General features: G+C 45.8%; 1 gene segment (V, D, J or C); it reads right to left on the minus strand.

Moving 5' to 3' along the window:
* Positions 1 to 4259: 4259 nt before the first annotated feature.
* LOC110258826 lies at positions 4260 to 14279 on the minus strand. The segment is given in 3 exon segments: positions 4260 to 4378; positions 7375 to 7803; positions 14136 to 14279. Coding segments are annotated over 3 exon segments (594 nt in total).
* Positions 14280 to 16588: the final 2309 nt, after the last annotated feature.

Below are 16588 nucleotides of genomic sequence, written 5' to 3' on the forward strand. Positions count from 1 at the left end.
CATTCAAAATCTATGGGATGATGCCCAAGCAGGTCTCCGAGGGACGTTTATAGCAATGGAGGCCTCATAGCAGCAACATAACCTACCACCTAAATGAACTGGAACAAAGAAAAACCAAAAAACCTCTAACGTCAGCAGAAGGAAGGAAACCATAAGGATTAGAGAGGAAAAGAGTAAAACAGAGATTCGAAAGGCTATAGAGAAAAGCAAATACACACACACACACAGACACACACACACACACACACACACACATGTATCCGTGTCACTTTGACATACAGCAGAAATTGTTTGAACATTGCAAATCAAATATATTTAAAATATATGTTAAACAATAAGAAAATATCAATCAAAACAAGAGCTGGAGTTCCCATCGTGGCGCAGTGGTTAACGAATCCGACTAGGAACCATGAGGTTGCGGGTTCGGTCCCTGCCCTTGCTCAGTGGGTTAACGATCCGGCGTTGCCGTGAGCTGTGGTGTAGGTTGCAGACGTGGCTCGGATCCCATGTTGCTGTGGCTCTGCCATAGGCCGGTGGCTACAGCTCCGATTCGACCCCTAGCCTGGGAACCTCCATATGCCGCGGGAGCGGCCCAAAGAAATAGCAAAAAGACAAAAAAAAAAACAAGAGCTGGTTCTTTGAAAAGTAAAGACAATTGACAAGCCCAGGCCAGACTCACCAAGCAAATAAGAGAGAGAAAAACCAAATCAACAACATGAGAAATGAAAGGGAGAAATCTCAATGGATACTGCAGAAGTACAAAAAAATGTAAGAGAACCCCCATGACCCATTACGTCCCAACAAATTTGACATCCTAGATGAAATGGACACGTTTCTAGAGACATATGGCCCACCAAAGTGAATTAGGAAGAAATACATCATTTGACCAGGCCTATCACTAGAAATGAAGTTGCATATGTAATAGAAACACTCTCTACAAATATAGTCAACCAAATTTTCACCAAGAAATCCAAGAGCACAGAAAAAAAAAAGCATATACCACGAGCAAGTGGGATGCATGCCAAGGTCACAAGGTGGTTCAACATAGGCAAGTGAATCTATGATATACACACACTAAGAAAAGTCAAAAACCACAGGCTTATCTCAGGAGATGCAGAACAAGCATTCGACAAAATCCAACATCCACCCATGATGAAAACTCACCACAGTTTGTCTTAAGGGCATGAACATTAACCTAAAATTCATTTTTGAGAAGCCTTCAGCCAACGTGATGCTGGTGGGAGCAAAGCTGGAGACGTTCTCACCTAAGTCCGGAACAAGACAAGAATGCCCACTCTCATCGCTTTTATTCAACACAGGGTTGGACGTCCTTGGAATGGTACGAGACCAACAAAAGAACTACAGTGTATCCACATTGGAAGAGAAGAGATAAAATTGTATCGTTATGAAGATGACATGATAGTATATATAACAATCAAAAATACTCTGCAGAAAACCTGCTCAAACTGACCAGCGAATTCAGCCAACTATCAGGATACAAGATTAACATTCAGGAACAGTTTGCATGTCTGTATAATAGCAATGATCTCTTAGAAAAGGAATATAAAGTAATACAACCTTTAAAATTGCACCCCCCCAAACGGAATCCTTAGGAATAATGCTGCCCGGGGGTGAAACTTTCTTAGACTGGGAACTATAAAACTTTCATCAAGGAAATGAAAGAGGATTCAAAGAAATGGAAAGCTATCCCATGCTCCTGGATTTGAAGAATCGATATCCGTAAAATGCCTATAATGCCCAAAGAAATCTACAAATGTAATTCAATCCCATTTAAGTTACCTATGCCTTTTTTTCTTAAATAGAACTTATACAACCAATACAAAAATTTACATGGAACCCTTAAAGGACCAGAATTGTCAAAGAAAAAAAAAGAAAGGAAGAAAGTAGGCAGGAGGCATAACTCTCTCATATTTCAGAGAAGATTACAAAGGTACAGTAATCAGAGAGAGGAGGTCTAAGATGTCAGAGCAGCAGGACATAAGGCCAATCTACACCTACAAATACATTGAATATACAACCATATCTGGAACTATTCCCACAGGAAATTTGTGAAAAAGTGACATCAGAAATCTAGATTACGATCGAATAACAAAAATAGTACCAAACCAGATAGGACATAAGGAACAAGAGAAGGCGTCGTGAAAGGAAAGGAGACAGGACCTGCTCTCCCAGGTGGGAGCTGAAAAGTGAAACAGCTCCTGCACCCCAGGAACCTCCCTGACCAGCGATGAGATCAGCCAAAAACGGAGGGCTGCACAGATGGTCTGGAACCGTTCAGCAGGAGAGATGCCTCCGAAAACGGTCAGTGCTATGGACAAAGGTCACCATAAGCGGGTGCCAGCAGGTGTTGGGAACTAAAACGTTGGGCTTAGAGGTCGGACCCAAAGAGGGAGCTGGGGCCAGCTCCAAGGGGAAAAACCACAGTGCGTCAGGCAGGAACAGCCTGGAGGGACTAGAGTGCAGGGAAAGCACAGTGGAGGGCATCTAAGCAGAAGCCAACCATTTGGGCTTAGAGACTAGACACCACTGTTTGGGGATGCACCACTGCAGCCTTTTTCCCTGTGCCAGCTTTCTCAAGCTGCAGGACAGTGCCTGCCTCAGCTTGGACAGCACTTGGCCAAAGCAGCTGCCTAACAATGGCTGGGAATCAGCCCTGCCCTTGGGGTACAGACTTCTTGGAGCAGGTGGGGTAGCCACCTGCGAAATTACACAAGTTTCTGGTCCTTGTTGGAGGGGGCCCTGTGCTAGCGGAGCCCAACCAAGGGCAGGAGAGCTGCTGGTGGTGGTGGCACTCAGCTCTGAAAGATGCAGGAAAACACAGGTGATTGGCTCCACCCAGAAAATCTGCAGGGAGTCTGACCAGCAGGATGCATCAGAAAAACTGCTGGCTACAGCACCCACTTCCTGCAAAAGCAACTACCTCCTTGAGCAGGAAACACGGGCGTCTGTATTTCACCAAGAGAGGTAGGGCCCATTCCCTGGAAAGGCTCACCAGAGCTCACTCCCTGCCAATCAAGGAAAACGCAGGTGCCTTGGCTCTGCCCAGAGACTCTACCGAGGCTTGTGCCAGCAAAGCAACACCAGAAAAACTGCTAGAAGCTGTGCCCACTGCCTGCAAAAGCAGTGACCTGCTTGAGCAAGGAAAACACAGACACAAACAGGCATCTCAGCTCTGCCCAGAGAATCTGCAGAGGTTTGTGCCTCTGCAAGTTGCAGAGGAAGGAACACTCCCAAATCCGTTCTACGGAGTGACCATTGCCCTGATACCAAGAGCAGATAGAGGTACCACAAAAACAGCATATGGCAGGCCAATTTCACTGATGACTATACTTGCAAAAATACTCAACAAAATAGTCACAAACTGCGTACAGAAATACACTAAAAGATCATACACCATGATGAAGTAGGATTTATCCCAGGGATGCAAGGCTTCTTCAATAGCCCCAAATCTATCAAGGTGATACACCACATCATCGAAGTGAAAAATGAAAACCATGTGATCATCTCAATAGATGCAGAAAAAGCTTTGGACACAATTCAACACCCATTTCCTGAGAAGCACGCCAGAGAGTGGGCATCAAGGGGAATTACCTCAATATACGAAGACCCATATATGGGAAACCCCATTCTCAAAGATGAAAAACTGAAAACACTTCTGCCGAGGTCAGGAATAAGGCGAGGAGATCCTCTTTCACCATTGTTATTCAATATAACCTTGGAAGTCCTAGCCATGGCAACCCGAGAAGAAAAAGAAATAGAAGGACTCCAAATTGGAAAAGAAGATGTAAATCTATCACTGTTTGCAGGTGACATGATTGTGTACTTAGAAGATCTTAAAGACACGACCGGAAGACTCATAGAGCTCATCAATGAATTTGGTAAAGTTTCAGGATACAAAATTAATACAGATACATCAGCTGCATTTCCAAATACTAACAATGAAAGATCAGAAGGAGAAATTAGGGAAACAATCTCACTTACCATTGCATCAAAAAGTAAAATACCTAGGAATAAATCTACCTAAAGTGACAAAAAATATGTGATATGAAACCATAACCCTGATGAAAGAAATCAAAGACACAAATTGGTGGGAAAGTGTAACATGCTCTTGACAGCGCTGTAAACCAGGTATAATGGAAGACAAAACAGAAATCATCATACAAACTAAAAAAAAAGAAAGAAAACTATAACATGCTCTTGGATTGAAAGAACCAACATAGTCACAACAATAACCTGCCTCAGGCGATCTGCAGATTCAGTGCAGTCCCTGTCCAATTACCAAGGACGTTCTTCACGGAACGAGAGCAAAGTATTTTGAAATTTGTGTGGAAACACAGAAGACCTCGAAAAGCAAAAGCTGAATGGAAAGGAAGAAAGGGACCTGGAGGAATAAGGCTCCCCGACTTCAGACACTGCTACAAAGCTTCAGTCACCAACCCCCTATTGTACTGGCACAAAAGCGGTCACACAGATGGGTGGAACAGGACAGAAGGCCTGGAGATAATCCCCTCGCCTTTAGGTAACTAATCTACGACGAAGGAGGCGAGATCACAGAGTGGAGGAAAGACCGTGTCTTTAGTCAACGGTGCTGGGAAACCTGGACAGCTGCACGCAAGAGAATGAGAGCAGAACGTTGTGCAACACTGCACAAAAATAAACTCCAAAGGAATAAAGACCTACATGTAAGACCAGACAGTGTAAAATTCCAGGAGGAAGACACAGGCAGAAAGCTCTCTGACCTAAGTCACAGCAACAGCTGGTTGGATCCACTTTCTAGAAGAAAGACAGGAAAGACGCAAAAGAGCCAAGGGGACCTCATGAAACTCGAAATCTTCTGCACGGCAAAGGACACCATTAAAACCAATGAGAAGACAGTGCACAGAATGGGAGGGAAGTTTTGCAAATGATCCAACCGACAAAGGTTTAATCTCCAAAATTTACCAACAACTCATCCAACTCAACCACCACAAAAACAGGAAACCCAGCTGGAAAATGGGCATAAGACCTAGATAGACATTTAACCAAAGAAGACATATAGATGGGCAGCAGCAGGCATATGAACAAATGTGCAGCCCAATGCTTACCAGAGAAGTGCACGTCAAAGCCACCATGAAGTATCCACACGCACCTGTCAGCATGGCTGTCATTAGCAGCTCAACAAAGAACAAACGCCAGGGAGGGTGTGGAGAAAAGGGAACCCTCCTTCACCTTTGTAAATTGGTACAACCATGATGGAAAACTGTATGGACGTTCCTCAGAAAACTGAATATACAGCTACCTGGTAATATAACAATCTCACTCCTGGGCGTATAGCCAGGCAAAACCACAATTCAAAGGGTGGTGCACCCCTACCTTTATAGCAGCGCTATTGACAACAGCCAAGACATGGAAACAACCTATATGTCCATCAACAGAGGAATGGATTAAGAAGATGTGGTGTATATACACAATGGAATGTGACTCAGCCATAAGGAAGAACGTAATAATGCCATTTGCAGCAACATGGATGGACCTAGAGATTCTCATGGTAAGTGAAGTATGCCAGAAAGAGAAAGACAAATACCCATAGGATATCACTTATGTCTGGGATGTAATATATGGAACATACTGATCTTTTCACAGAAAAGAAACTCATGGATTTGGGGAACAGACTTGTGGCTGCCAAGGGGGAAGGCGTTGGAATGGGATGGCCTGGGAATCCGGGGTTAGTAGATGCAAACTCTTGCCTTTGGAATGGATGAGCAGTGAGGTCCTGCTGTATAGCACTGTGACCGTATCTAGTCACTGATGATGGAGCAGGATGGAGGACAGTGTGGGATAAAGAGAGTACAAATGTGTGTGTGCCTAGGTCACTTTGCTGTACAGCAGAAAATTGACAGAACCCTGTAAAGCAGCTATAATGGAGAAAATAAAAACCATAACTAAAAAATGAAATAAAAAGGGATCAGTCTTGCTTGCAGAGGCCTCTAGTCCCGAATTCCCTAATCTGTTGAGCCTCCAGATGCAGCAGCTGCACCTTCCCAGGGGAGGTCTGATTCTCCCTTCAGGGACACAGAGAAGGGCAGGTGCCTAGTGTTGGCTACTTCTTAATTAGCGTAAAGTAATCAATACGCCATGGAGACACATATTCGGCGGGGGGGCTCCAACACTGAGTGCCTCTTGTGTCGTTTTTCTATCTGCACACAAACGTGTGGTGTAGGTGTCGGTGTCCCCGCATTTGAGAGGCGTAGAGCTAAGCTCTGCAGCCTGCACTTGGAGTGCAGAAGAGATGTGGAGCCTACATCAGGGATCAGAGAGCCTTTGCTTCTGGGCTGGATCTTCTTTTCCATGTTGTGCTGTTTGTGTGCTCTGCTTGGCTTTCTTCTTCATTTGCGTTGGAGTGAAATGCAGCTGACTTAAAATGTTTTGCCAGCATTTTCGTGCAGGGAAGTGATCCGGATGTACTTACACGTCACTTCTTTCATCTTATCTTCATCACGTTTTCTCATGAGACACATGATATAGTTCCCTGTTCTGTACAATGCTTAGTGGGCCCATGCTTTTAAAATTGCTCCACACCCTCAGAGGAATTCCTGGAGAGCGCTGGAAATGGCTGATGAGGTTGCAGTAATCGCTTCCTGGAACGAGAACTGGTTTGATTCTCCCGCATTCTAGGTCTCACCTCAGGCTCTGCGGTGAGGGCAGGATCTAACACAGTGGTCCCCAGCAGTGTCTGAGTATCCACAGGTTATTATCCACTGGACTATAAAGGTTACCTACCAAGTATCGAATGGAAATAATTTTAACGAAGCTCATTTGGCACAAAATCAGCTACAGAGCAGAACAGGAGGCAGGCATCACCTAAGTCAAGGGAGAGTGTATTGGACCTGGAGGCACGAGCGCAGAAAGCACACCCACCCACGTTCCCTCTGCCTGGCATCATTCCCGGGGACCCTTGGGGACCCTTGAGGAGCCAGCGGTGCTGCCCTGCTCATTTAGGTCTCATGGGCATGATATTCCGAAGGGAGCAGGGAGTCTCGACCCTGGCAGTGTCAGCCAACTGTAACAACAGGCAAGGCTGAGGTGTAAAAGGAAGAGGCAATTCCATGATTACGTCTTCCTAAATGCAGGAAGGTATTTCTGACACTGCGCAAGTTTTGCAATATTTGGAGAAGAACACTCATTAATTACAGGCGAAGTTACTCTAGGTCTATTGTGCAGGAGGATACTTTTCTGTCTCACAGGGCCTTTCTGTGGCAGAGACTGTAGTGTAAGCACAGAATCCTGTGTCCAAAGAGGATCCCCAGGGAGATGCTACATGGAGAGGCAGCCCCAGACCCTGGCAGGAAACCAGCCCTTCACCTCCCTCTGCACCTGCTCCTGGGCATGAAACACACACATAGTGATTGTGGGTCTTGAGCGCCCCCTGCAGCCCAGACCCTGTGTCCTTGCAAGGAGGTTTGTGTCTGGGCTGAGACTCCCTTCCCCTCACTGTGCCTCTTGCACAGTAATAGCGGGCCGTGTCTTCGGTTCTCAGGCTGTTCATTTGCAGATAGGCCGTGTTCTGGGAGTTGTCGCTGGAGATGGTGAATCGGCCCTTCACAGAGTCTGCGTAGTAGGTGCTACCACCACTACTAGTAATATATGCCAGCCACTCCAGCCCCTTCCCTGGAGCCTGGCGGACCCAGATCATGTTGTAGCTACTGAAGGTGAATCCAGAGCCAACACAGGAGAGTCTCAGAGACCCCCCAGGCTGCACCAGGCCTCCTCCAGACTCCACCAGCTTCACCTCACCCTGGACACCTGCAAACACAAAACATCCTGGTCAGAAAACTGTCACACGCACACTGAGGTGCCCTCAAATCCTCTTTTTTCTCCCACCCACAGGATTTACATTGTAAGAGAGCAAACAAGACCACCCAGTTCAGCCGAAACTCCATGGCGGGTGGTCTGTGTTCTTTCCTGATCGCAGAATGGGATCCTGGGGCTGGGCTCCTTGCCAGAGCTGCAGGGTGATGGCAGGGCTGGTTTTATCTGCTGAGGGAGGAACCCATTTGCATGGCCTCCTAGTATATAAGCGGTTATGGCATCGAATGGCCTCAACACGGCAGGTCCCCAAGGCAGGAATGAGTGTCTTGAAGTTGGTTGTGTTGATAGCATTTACGAATATGCATTTTCATTACGTCAGTTTCTTCACGGTAAACACCTATCACTCGTGTGCTATTTTGTTTTTACATTTGCACACAACCCTCTGATGTAGAAGTCATTTTTTCCCCATATTCAGGGAAGAAATTTCAACTACGCACATAGAGGGTTTGTGGACGGTCCGGGGACACACACGTGCTGGGAGTCCCTCCTCGTGTCTGCACTTGTGCTCCTCCTGCTGGACCCACCTGCTTCCTGGACCAACTCCAGGACAGAGTGGACACATCTGCAGGGGAGGGCAGATCCCTCTTCCGTCATGAGAACTTGAGGGTATTGTTCTGTTGTAGTGTTTACACGGGAGGGTATCTTTAGGATTCATGGGAAATTTTTTCATTTATCTCTAATATCTCATGCATATTTTTGAATTTTGTTTTTTCTTTTATAAATGCTCTGGTCTGCGATATTTGGCTATAAGGCAGTTCTGTATTTCATCTTTATGAAACCTCCTTACCGTTTTCCATAGTGATTGCAAGTATCCAAATGCCTATTTTGAAGTAAGGAAATCATACTTGGAAAAAAGGGATAAAACCTGTATGCATGGAAAGTAACACTCATGCTTCTAAAAAACCAATGTTCAATGAGGAAATCAAAAGGAAAATAAAACTGCGTGAAGAAAAAGGACAATGAACACACAGCCATTAAAATCTGTGGGATGCCTCCAAAGCAGTTATCACAGGGAAGTTCTTAGCAAGGCAGCCTGAGCTACCACCTAAAACAATTAGAATATAGACAATAAAAACAAAATCTAAAGCAAACAGAAGGAAGTTAGTCATATGAATTTGAGAAGGAATCAGTAAAGAGTGCTTCAAAAAACAGCAGAGAAAAGAGAATGTACTTACAAGTATAACGGGGTCGTTTGCTATACAGCAGAAATTGCAGAATATTGTAAATCAAATGCAATAACTTATTTTAAAAACAGAAAAAAGCAATCACACCAGCAGATGGTACTTTGAAAGGGTAAATCAAATTGCCAAGCATCTGGACAGACTCATCAACAAGATGTGAGAGAGACACCATATACACAAAACAAGAATGAGAAAGGAAAAATCTTAATGGATGCTGCAGAAACACCAAAAATCCCACGAGAACACCATGAACAATGACAGGCCCATAAATTTGACATCCGAGACGAAATGGACAAGTTTCTAGGAACTTACAGCCCAGCCAAACTGACTTAAGGAGAAATACATACTTTGACCAGAACTATCACCGAAATGGAAGTGCATATGTAATGAAATCACTCCCGACAAATATTCTCAACAAAGTTTAGCCAAACAAACCCAACAATACATAAGACAAAAGCAGACTCCATGGCCAAATGGGCCTCATATCAAGTTTGCGAGGATCTTCAACATACGCAAATCAACCTATGTTCTACCCACATTAAGAGAAGTGCCAAACCACATGATCACCTCAATAGATGCAGAAAGGGCATTAGACAAAGTCCAACATCCATTCATGATGAAAGCTCTCACCAAAGTGGGTATAGAGGGAATATTCCTTCGCATAATCGAAGCCCTTTTTGACAACCCACAGCCAGTACAACACTCAATGGAGAAAAGCTGAAAGCCTTCCTGCTAAAATCTGGAACAAGACAGGGATGTTCTTGTCACTCAACACAGCCCTGGCGGTCCTGCCACAGCAATCAAACAAGCAAACGAAATAAAAGGCGTCCGCATAGGAGGAGGAGGAGAGATGAAACCGTCACTGCATGCAGATGGCATGCATATGGTATATGGATGGAAAACCCTAAGGCCTCAGCCAAAAAATTACTAGAACTGATCACCAAATTCAGCAAATAGCAGGATACAAGATTCACATTCAGAAATCAGTCACATTTCTGTCTACGCACAATGAAACTTTAGAAAGGAAGCGAAGGCACAATACCTTTTAAAATGCACCCCCAAAATGCAAACACCTGGGAATACACCTGACCAAGGGGCAGAGGACCTATATGCCGAGAGCTATAAAACATTCATCAAGAAAGGAAAGAAGAGTAAGAAAGGGAAAGATAGTCCATGCTCCTGGGTTGGAAAAATTAATGCTGTGAAATGGCCATACCTCCCAAAGCGATCTGCAGGTTCAACACAATCCCTATCTAATTACCCATGACATTTTTCACAGAAGTGCAACAAACTATCCAAACATTTCTATGGAGCCACCAAAGACCCAGAATTGCCAACGCAATCCTGAGGAACACAAACCAAGCAGGAGGCATCACTCTCCCAGACCTCAGGCAATATCACAAAGCCTCAGTCCTCAGGACCGTGTGGTACTGTACCAAAACGACAGACAGACCAGGGATCAGAAGAGAGAACCGGAAACAAACCCTGAACCTATGGTCACTTAATCTTTGCCAAAGGAGGCAAGGACAGAAAAATGGGAAAAGACTGTCTTTTCAGCAAGAAGTGCTGGGAAACCTGGGCAGCTGCATGGAAAGCAGAACACCCCCGCACACCATGCACAGATATAAACTCAACGTGGCTGAGAGACTTCGGTGTGAGACAAGACACCATCAAAGTCCTGGAAGGGAACATAGGCAGAACATTCTCTGACATCAACCTTACCAATGTTTTCTCAGGTCAGTCTCCCAAAGCAACAGAAATAAGAGCAAAAATAAAGCGATGGGACCTCATCAAACTGACAAGCTGTTTGTTCAGCAAAGAAAAGGAGAAAGAAAAACCAAGAGACAGCTTACAGAATGGGAGAAAGTAGTTTCAAATGATGCAACTGACAAGGGCTTAATCTCTAAAATATACACACAGCTTATGCAGCTCAACAGCCAAAAAGCCAGCAACCCAATGGAAAAATGGGCAAAAGATCTGAATAGACATTTCTCCAAGGAAGATACACAGATGGCCAACAAGCTCATGAAACAATGCTGACCATCCCTGATTATTAGCGAAATGCAAATCAGAATTACCCTGAGATACCACCTCACACCAGCCAGAAAGGCCATCGTTAACACGTCCACACATAACAAGTGCTGGAGGGGGTGTGGAGAAAAGGGAACCCTCCTGCACTGTTGGTGGGAACGTAAGCTGGTACAACCACTCTGGAGAACAGTGTGGCGATACCACAGAAAACTATACATAGAACTTCCATATGACCCCGCAATCCCACTCTTGGGCATATATCCGGACAAAACTTTCCTTGAAAAAGACACACACACCCACATGTTCATTGCAGCGCTATTCACAACGGCCAAGATGTGGAAGCAACCCAAATGTCCATCAACAGACAATTGGATCAGGAAGATGTGGTATATACCCACAATGGAATACGACTCAGCCATAAAAAAGAACAGAACAATGCCATTTGCAGCCACATGGATGGAATTGGAGACCCTCATCCTGAGTGAAGTAAGTGAGAAAGAGAAAGATCAGTACCATATGATGTCGCTTATATCTGGAATCTAGCAGACAGAATGAACGATCCGCTCCACAGAAAAGAAAATCATGGACTTGGAGAAGAGACTTGCGTTTGCCAAGAGGGAGTGGGAGGGTTTGAGAGCTTGGGGTTAATAGATGCAGACTATTGCCTTTGGAATGGAGTAGCAATGAGATCCTGCTGTGTCACATTGGACACTGTGTCTAGTCACAAGATGGAGCAAGAGAATGTGAGAAAAAAAGAATGTATCCATGTATGCGTAGCTGGGTCACCATGCTGTATGACAGAGGAAAAAATAATGCATTGGGAAATAAAAACTAAATGGAACTAAACTAAAGTAATTATTTCTACTAAAAAAAGGGAATTGGTTTGCTGACAGAGGCCTCTAGGCCGGAATTCCCGAATCTGTTGACCCTCCAGATGCAGCAGGTGCACCTGCCCAGGGGAGGTTTGATTCTTCCTTCAGGGACACAGAGGGGGTCAGAAGGACGCTCTGCGTTGGATGCTCTTTAAGTAACTTTAACTGAGAGGAATCAACGCGCCATGGAGACACATATATGGGAGGCTCACGTGTTATGTTGTTTTTCTCTCTGCACACAGACATGTGGCGTAGGTCTAGGTGTACCTGCCCTTGAAGGAGGTAGCTCTATGCTCTGCAGCCTGCACGTGGAATGCAGCAGAGCGGTGGAGGCTACGTCAGGGAACAGAGATCTCTTGCTGTTTTGCTTGTCTTTATGGTTTGTTTTACATTAAAGCATAGTGATTTACAGTGTTGTGCCAACTTCTTCTGTGTAGAGCAATCCAGATATACTTAAATGTACATTCTTCTTCCATATTCTCTTCTTCATAATTTATCCCAAGAGATTGGATGTAGTTCCCAAGTCTATACTTTGCTAACAGGGCCTGTGGTTTCTTTCCCTTCCTTTTTTTTCCCTTTTTTTGTCTCTTTGCCATTTCGTGGGCCATTCTTGTGGCATATGGGGGTTCCCAGGCTAGGGGTCTAATCAGAGCTGTAGCCGCCGGCCTCCACCAGAGCCAGAGCAACGCAGGATGGGAGCCACGTCTGTGACCTATACCACAGCGCACAGCAACTCCGGACCCTTAACACAATGAGGAAGGCCAGGGATCGAACCCGCAACCTCATGGTTGCTAGTCAGATTTGTTAATCACTGTGCCACGACGGGAACTCCCAGGCTTGAGCTTTCAAAACTGGACCTGCTCCCCACCCCTCACAGGAATTCCTGGAGAGAGTTGGCAATGGCTAGTGAGGTTGCAGTGATTGCTTCCTGGAATGAGAGCAGGGGTGTTTCTCTTGATGCCTAGTGCAACCTCGGACTGTGTGGTGAAGAAGGGATCCTGCCCATTGGTTTACAGCACTTGCAGAAAATCCACTTGTTATTATCTGCCTGAGTGTAAACGTTCCCGACCAATTATCTACATGTTGATTGCGATAATTTTCATGGATCCTATTTGTCACCATGTCACCCACAGAGCAGAACAGGATGCAGGCTTCACCTACGTCGATGGAGAGTGTATTGGACCTGGAAGCAAGAGCCCAGAAAGGACACTCCACCCACGTCCTCTCTACCTGGCATCATTCCTGGGGGCCCGTGAGGGTCCTGGTGTGATACCCTGCTTTTAGGCTCTGCATGCATCAGAATTACAGGAAAGCAAGGAGCCACGACCCTGGCAGTGTCTGCCAACCTAACAGCAAGCAAGGACTGAGATTCCAAAGGAGGAAGCAGGTCTATGATTCCCTCTGCTTAAAGCCAGTGTGGTATGTCTGAACCTGCTCCATTTTTTCAATATTTGGACGAGAACTATCAGGAATTGAAATTATAACTTACTCCATGTCTATTGTGCATGACACTAAATTTTCTTCCAGTCTAGAGGGCCTTTGTGTTGCAGAGCCTGTAGTGTAAGCACAGAATCATGTGTCCAAAGAGGATCCCCAGGGAGATGCTACATGGAGAGGCAGCCCCAGACCCTGGCAGGAAACCAGCCTTCCAACCTCCCTCTGCACCTGCTCCTGGGCATGAAACACACACATAGTGATTGTGGGTCTGAGGCCCCCTGCAGCCCAACCTGTGTCCCTGCAGGGAGGTTTTTGTCTGGGCTCAGACTGCCTTCCCCTCACTGTGCCTCTTGCACAGTAATAGCGGGCCGTGTCTTCGGTTCTCAGGCTGTTCATTTGCAGATAGGCCGTTGTTGTTCTGGGAGTTGTCTTTGGAGATGGTGAATCGGCCCTTCACAGAGTCTGCGTAGTAGGTGCTACTACCACTACTATAAATACATGCCAGCCACTCCAGCCCCTTCCCTGGAGCCTGGCGGACCCAGCTCACTGCATAACTACTGAAGGTGAATCCAGAGCCACACAGGAGAGTCTCAGAGACCCCCCAGGCTGCACCAGGCCTCCTCCAGACTCCACCAGCTTCTCCTCACCCTGGACACCTGCAAACACAAAGACATCCTGATCAGAAAACTGTCACATGCACACTGAGCTGCCCTCAAATCCTCTTTTTTCCTCCCCCAGGATTTACCTTGTAAGAGAGCAAACAAGACCACCCAGTTCAGCCGAAACTCCATGGCGGGTGGTCTGTGTTCTTTCCGGATCACAGAACGGGATCCTGGGGCTGGGCTCCTTGCCAGAGCTGCAGGGTGATGGCAGGGCTGGTTTTATCTGCTGAGGGAGGAACCCATTTGCATGGCCTCCTAGTATATAAGCGGTTATGGCATCGCATGGCCTCAAAGTGGCAGGTGCCCAAGGCAGGCATGAGGGTCCTGATGCTGGTGGTTGGATGGCCTTACGAAGATGTCTCTTCATTGCATCAGTTTTGTCACGGTAGACACCTGTCACTCGTGGGCCATTCTGATTTCTACCGTGGCACACAAAGCGCTGACGGAGAAGTCATTGTTTTCCCCACATTCAGGAAAGAACCTCACCCAGGGGCGTAGCGTTCTGTGGCGTCTCAAGGACACACACGTGCTGGGAGTCCCTCCTTGTGTCTGCACTTGTGCTCCTCCTGCTGGACCCACCTGTCCCCTGAAGCAACTGCTGGACAGAGTGGCCTCGCCTGGAGGGGTGGGCAGAAACCCCTCTGTCGTAAGAACATGTGACCTTGTTCTGTTGTGGTGCTTACCTAGGGATATAGCATCAGGGTTCATGGGAAGTGGTTTCATGTATCTCTAACATATGCATTTTTGGATTATGGTTTCTCTGATTGGATGGCCAGGATTGTGATATCTGGATTATATGGCCGTTCTCTATTTCATTTTTAAGTAGCCTCCCTCCTATTCTCTATACTGGTTGCATTATCTTACAGTCCCACCACTGGTGGAGGAGGGTGCCCTTTTATCCACACCTTCTCCAGCATTTATTTTTTGTAGATTTTATAATGGCCATTCTGACTGGTGTGAGGTGATACCTTGTGGTTGTTTTGGTTCGCATTTCCCTAATGATTAGAGATGTTGGGAGTCTTTTCATGAGCATTTTGGCCTTCTTTCATTCTGATGTGGAGACATGTCTATTTATACCTCCTGAGTATTTTAAGTTTTATTGTTTTGTAAATAATGTAGAGTTGATTTACAATGTTGTGCCAACTTTTGCTGTATAGGAAGGTGACGCAGTAATACCTACACATGTGCATCGTTTCCTCTTACTCTCGTCCAGCGTGTTTTGTGCCAAGCTACTGTGTAGAGTTCCTGGCAGCGTACAGTAGGACCTCACCCCTCATCCTTTCTAAATGTAAGAGTTTGCGTCTGTTAAACCCAAAGTCCCAGTCCTTCCCTCTCCCCCCACCTTGCGACCACACATCTGTTGTCGGTGTCTGAGAAAGTGTTTCAGTTTTGTAGATACAGGCATTCTGATGTCACATATAACTGAATCTAAAATACGGCACAAATGAGATGATGACCATGTTATTTATCCACTTAATTTTTATCAAAGTGTATTTAATTGGCAATGTTGTGCCAATTTCCTGACCATTTTTGTGAAAATGGAACTGGTTTCTCAGTTAAAGGTTTGGAAGCAGCCTCTCTTTTTTATTAAGGTCCAGTTGATGTACACTATGCGAACATCCGCCGCACAGCAAAGCAGCCCAGGTTTCTGGCAGTGTCTTGAGGATTTTCTCTGCAGAGTCGCATGTCATCTGCAAACACTGATAGTTCTCCTTCTTCCTTTCCAGTTTGGAATCATTATATTTCTTTTCCTTTTCTGATTGAAATTTCTGGGACTCCAAAACTACATTGAATAGACACAGCGTGGGTGGACATCCTTGCCTCTTTCCTTATCTTAGCGGGAATTTTTTCAGCTTTTCACCATTGAGAACGATGGTAGCTGTGGGTTTGTCATATATGGCTTTTTTTATGTTGAGGTAGGGTCCCTCCATTCCCACTTTCTATCAGATGGGGGTTGGATTTTGTCAAGAGCTTTCTATGCCTCTGTTGAAAGGATCATGTGGTTTTTATTCTTCAGTTTGTTCCTGTGGTATATCACCCTGAATGATTTGTGGATATTGAGGAATCCTTGCATCCCTGTGATAAATCCCCCTTGATCATAGTGTATGATCCTATTAATGTATTGCTGAATTTGATTGGCAGTGTCACCAGCAGAATAGCAACTTGCCGCATGTGGGTAGTCTTGGTGGGTCAGTGACTGTGTGGTCGGCACATCAAGCTGCAGACACGACCAGGTCCCTTTGGAAAGGCCGCACAGATGCTCCGAGCCTCGAGTTCCCTGTCTGTAAAAATACGGACAACAGTGCCCTGCTTCCAGAGGCTGCAGGATTCAAGCAGGAGGTGACGGGCCATGCCCCAGCCTTCCTCCTCTGAGGGAACAGGAGCTGATCCCAGGACAGTCACCTGCCCAGGACACAGAGCTCCACAGTGCGTCACACAGAAAACAGCCGGACACGCCTGGCGTTTCCTTACCCAAGTCTTTTGACTTTTCTCCTTTTATGCACATTGCTCAGGGCTCTCAGAGTTGGGTTTTGTT

This window comes from Sus scrofa, unplaced genomic scaffold, assembly GCF_000003025.6.
Source record: "Sus scrofa isolate TJ Tabasco breed Duroc unplaced genomic scaffold, Sscrofa11.1 Contig47, whole genome shotgun sequence".
NCBI classification, from domain to species: Eukaryota; Metazoa; Chordata; class Mammalia; order Artiodactyla; family Suidae; genus Sus; species Sus scrofa.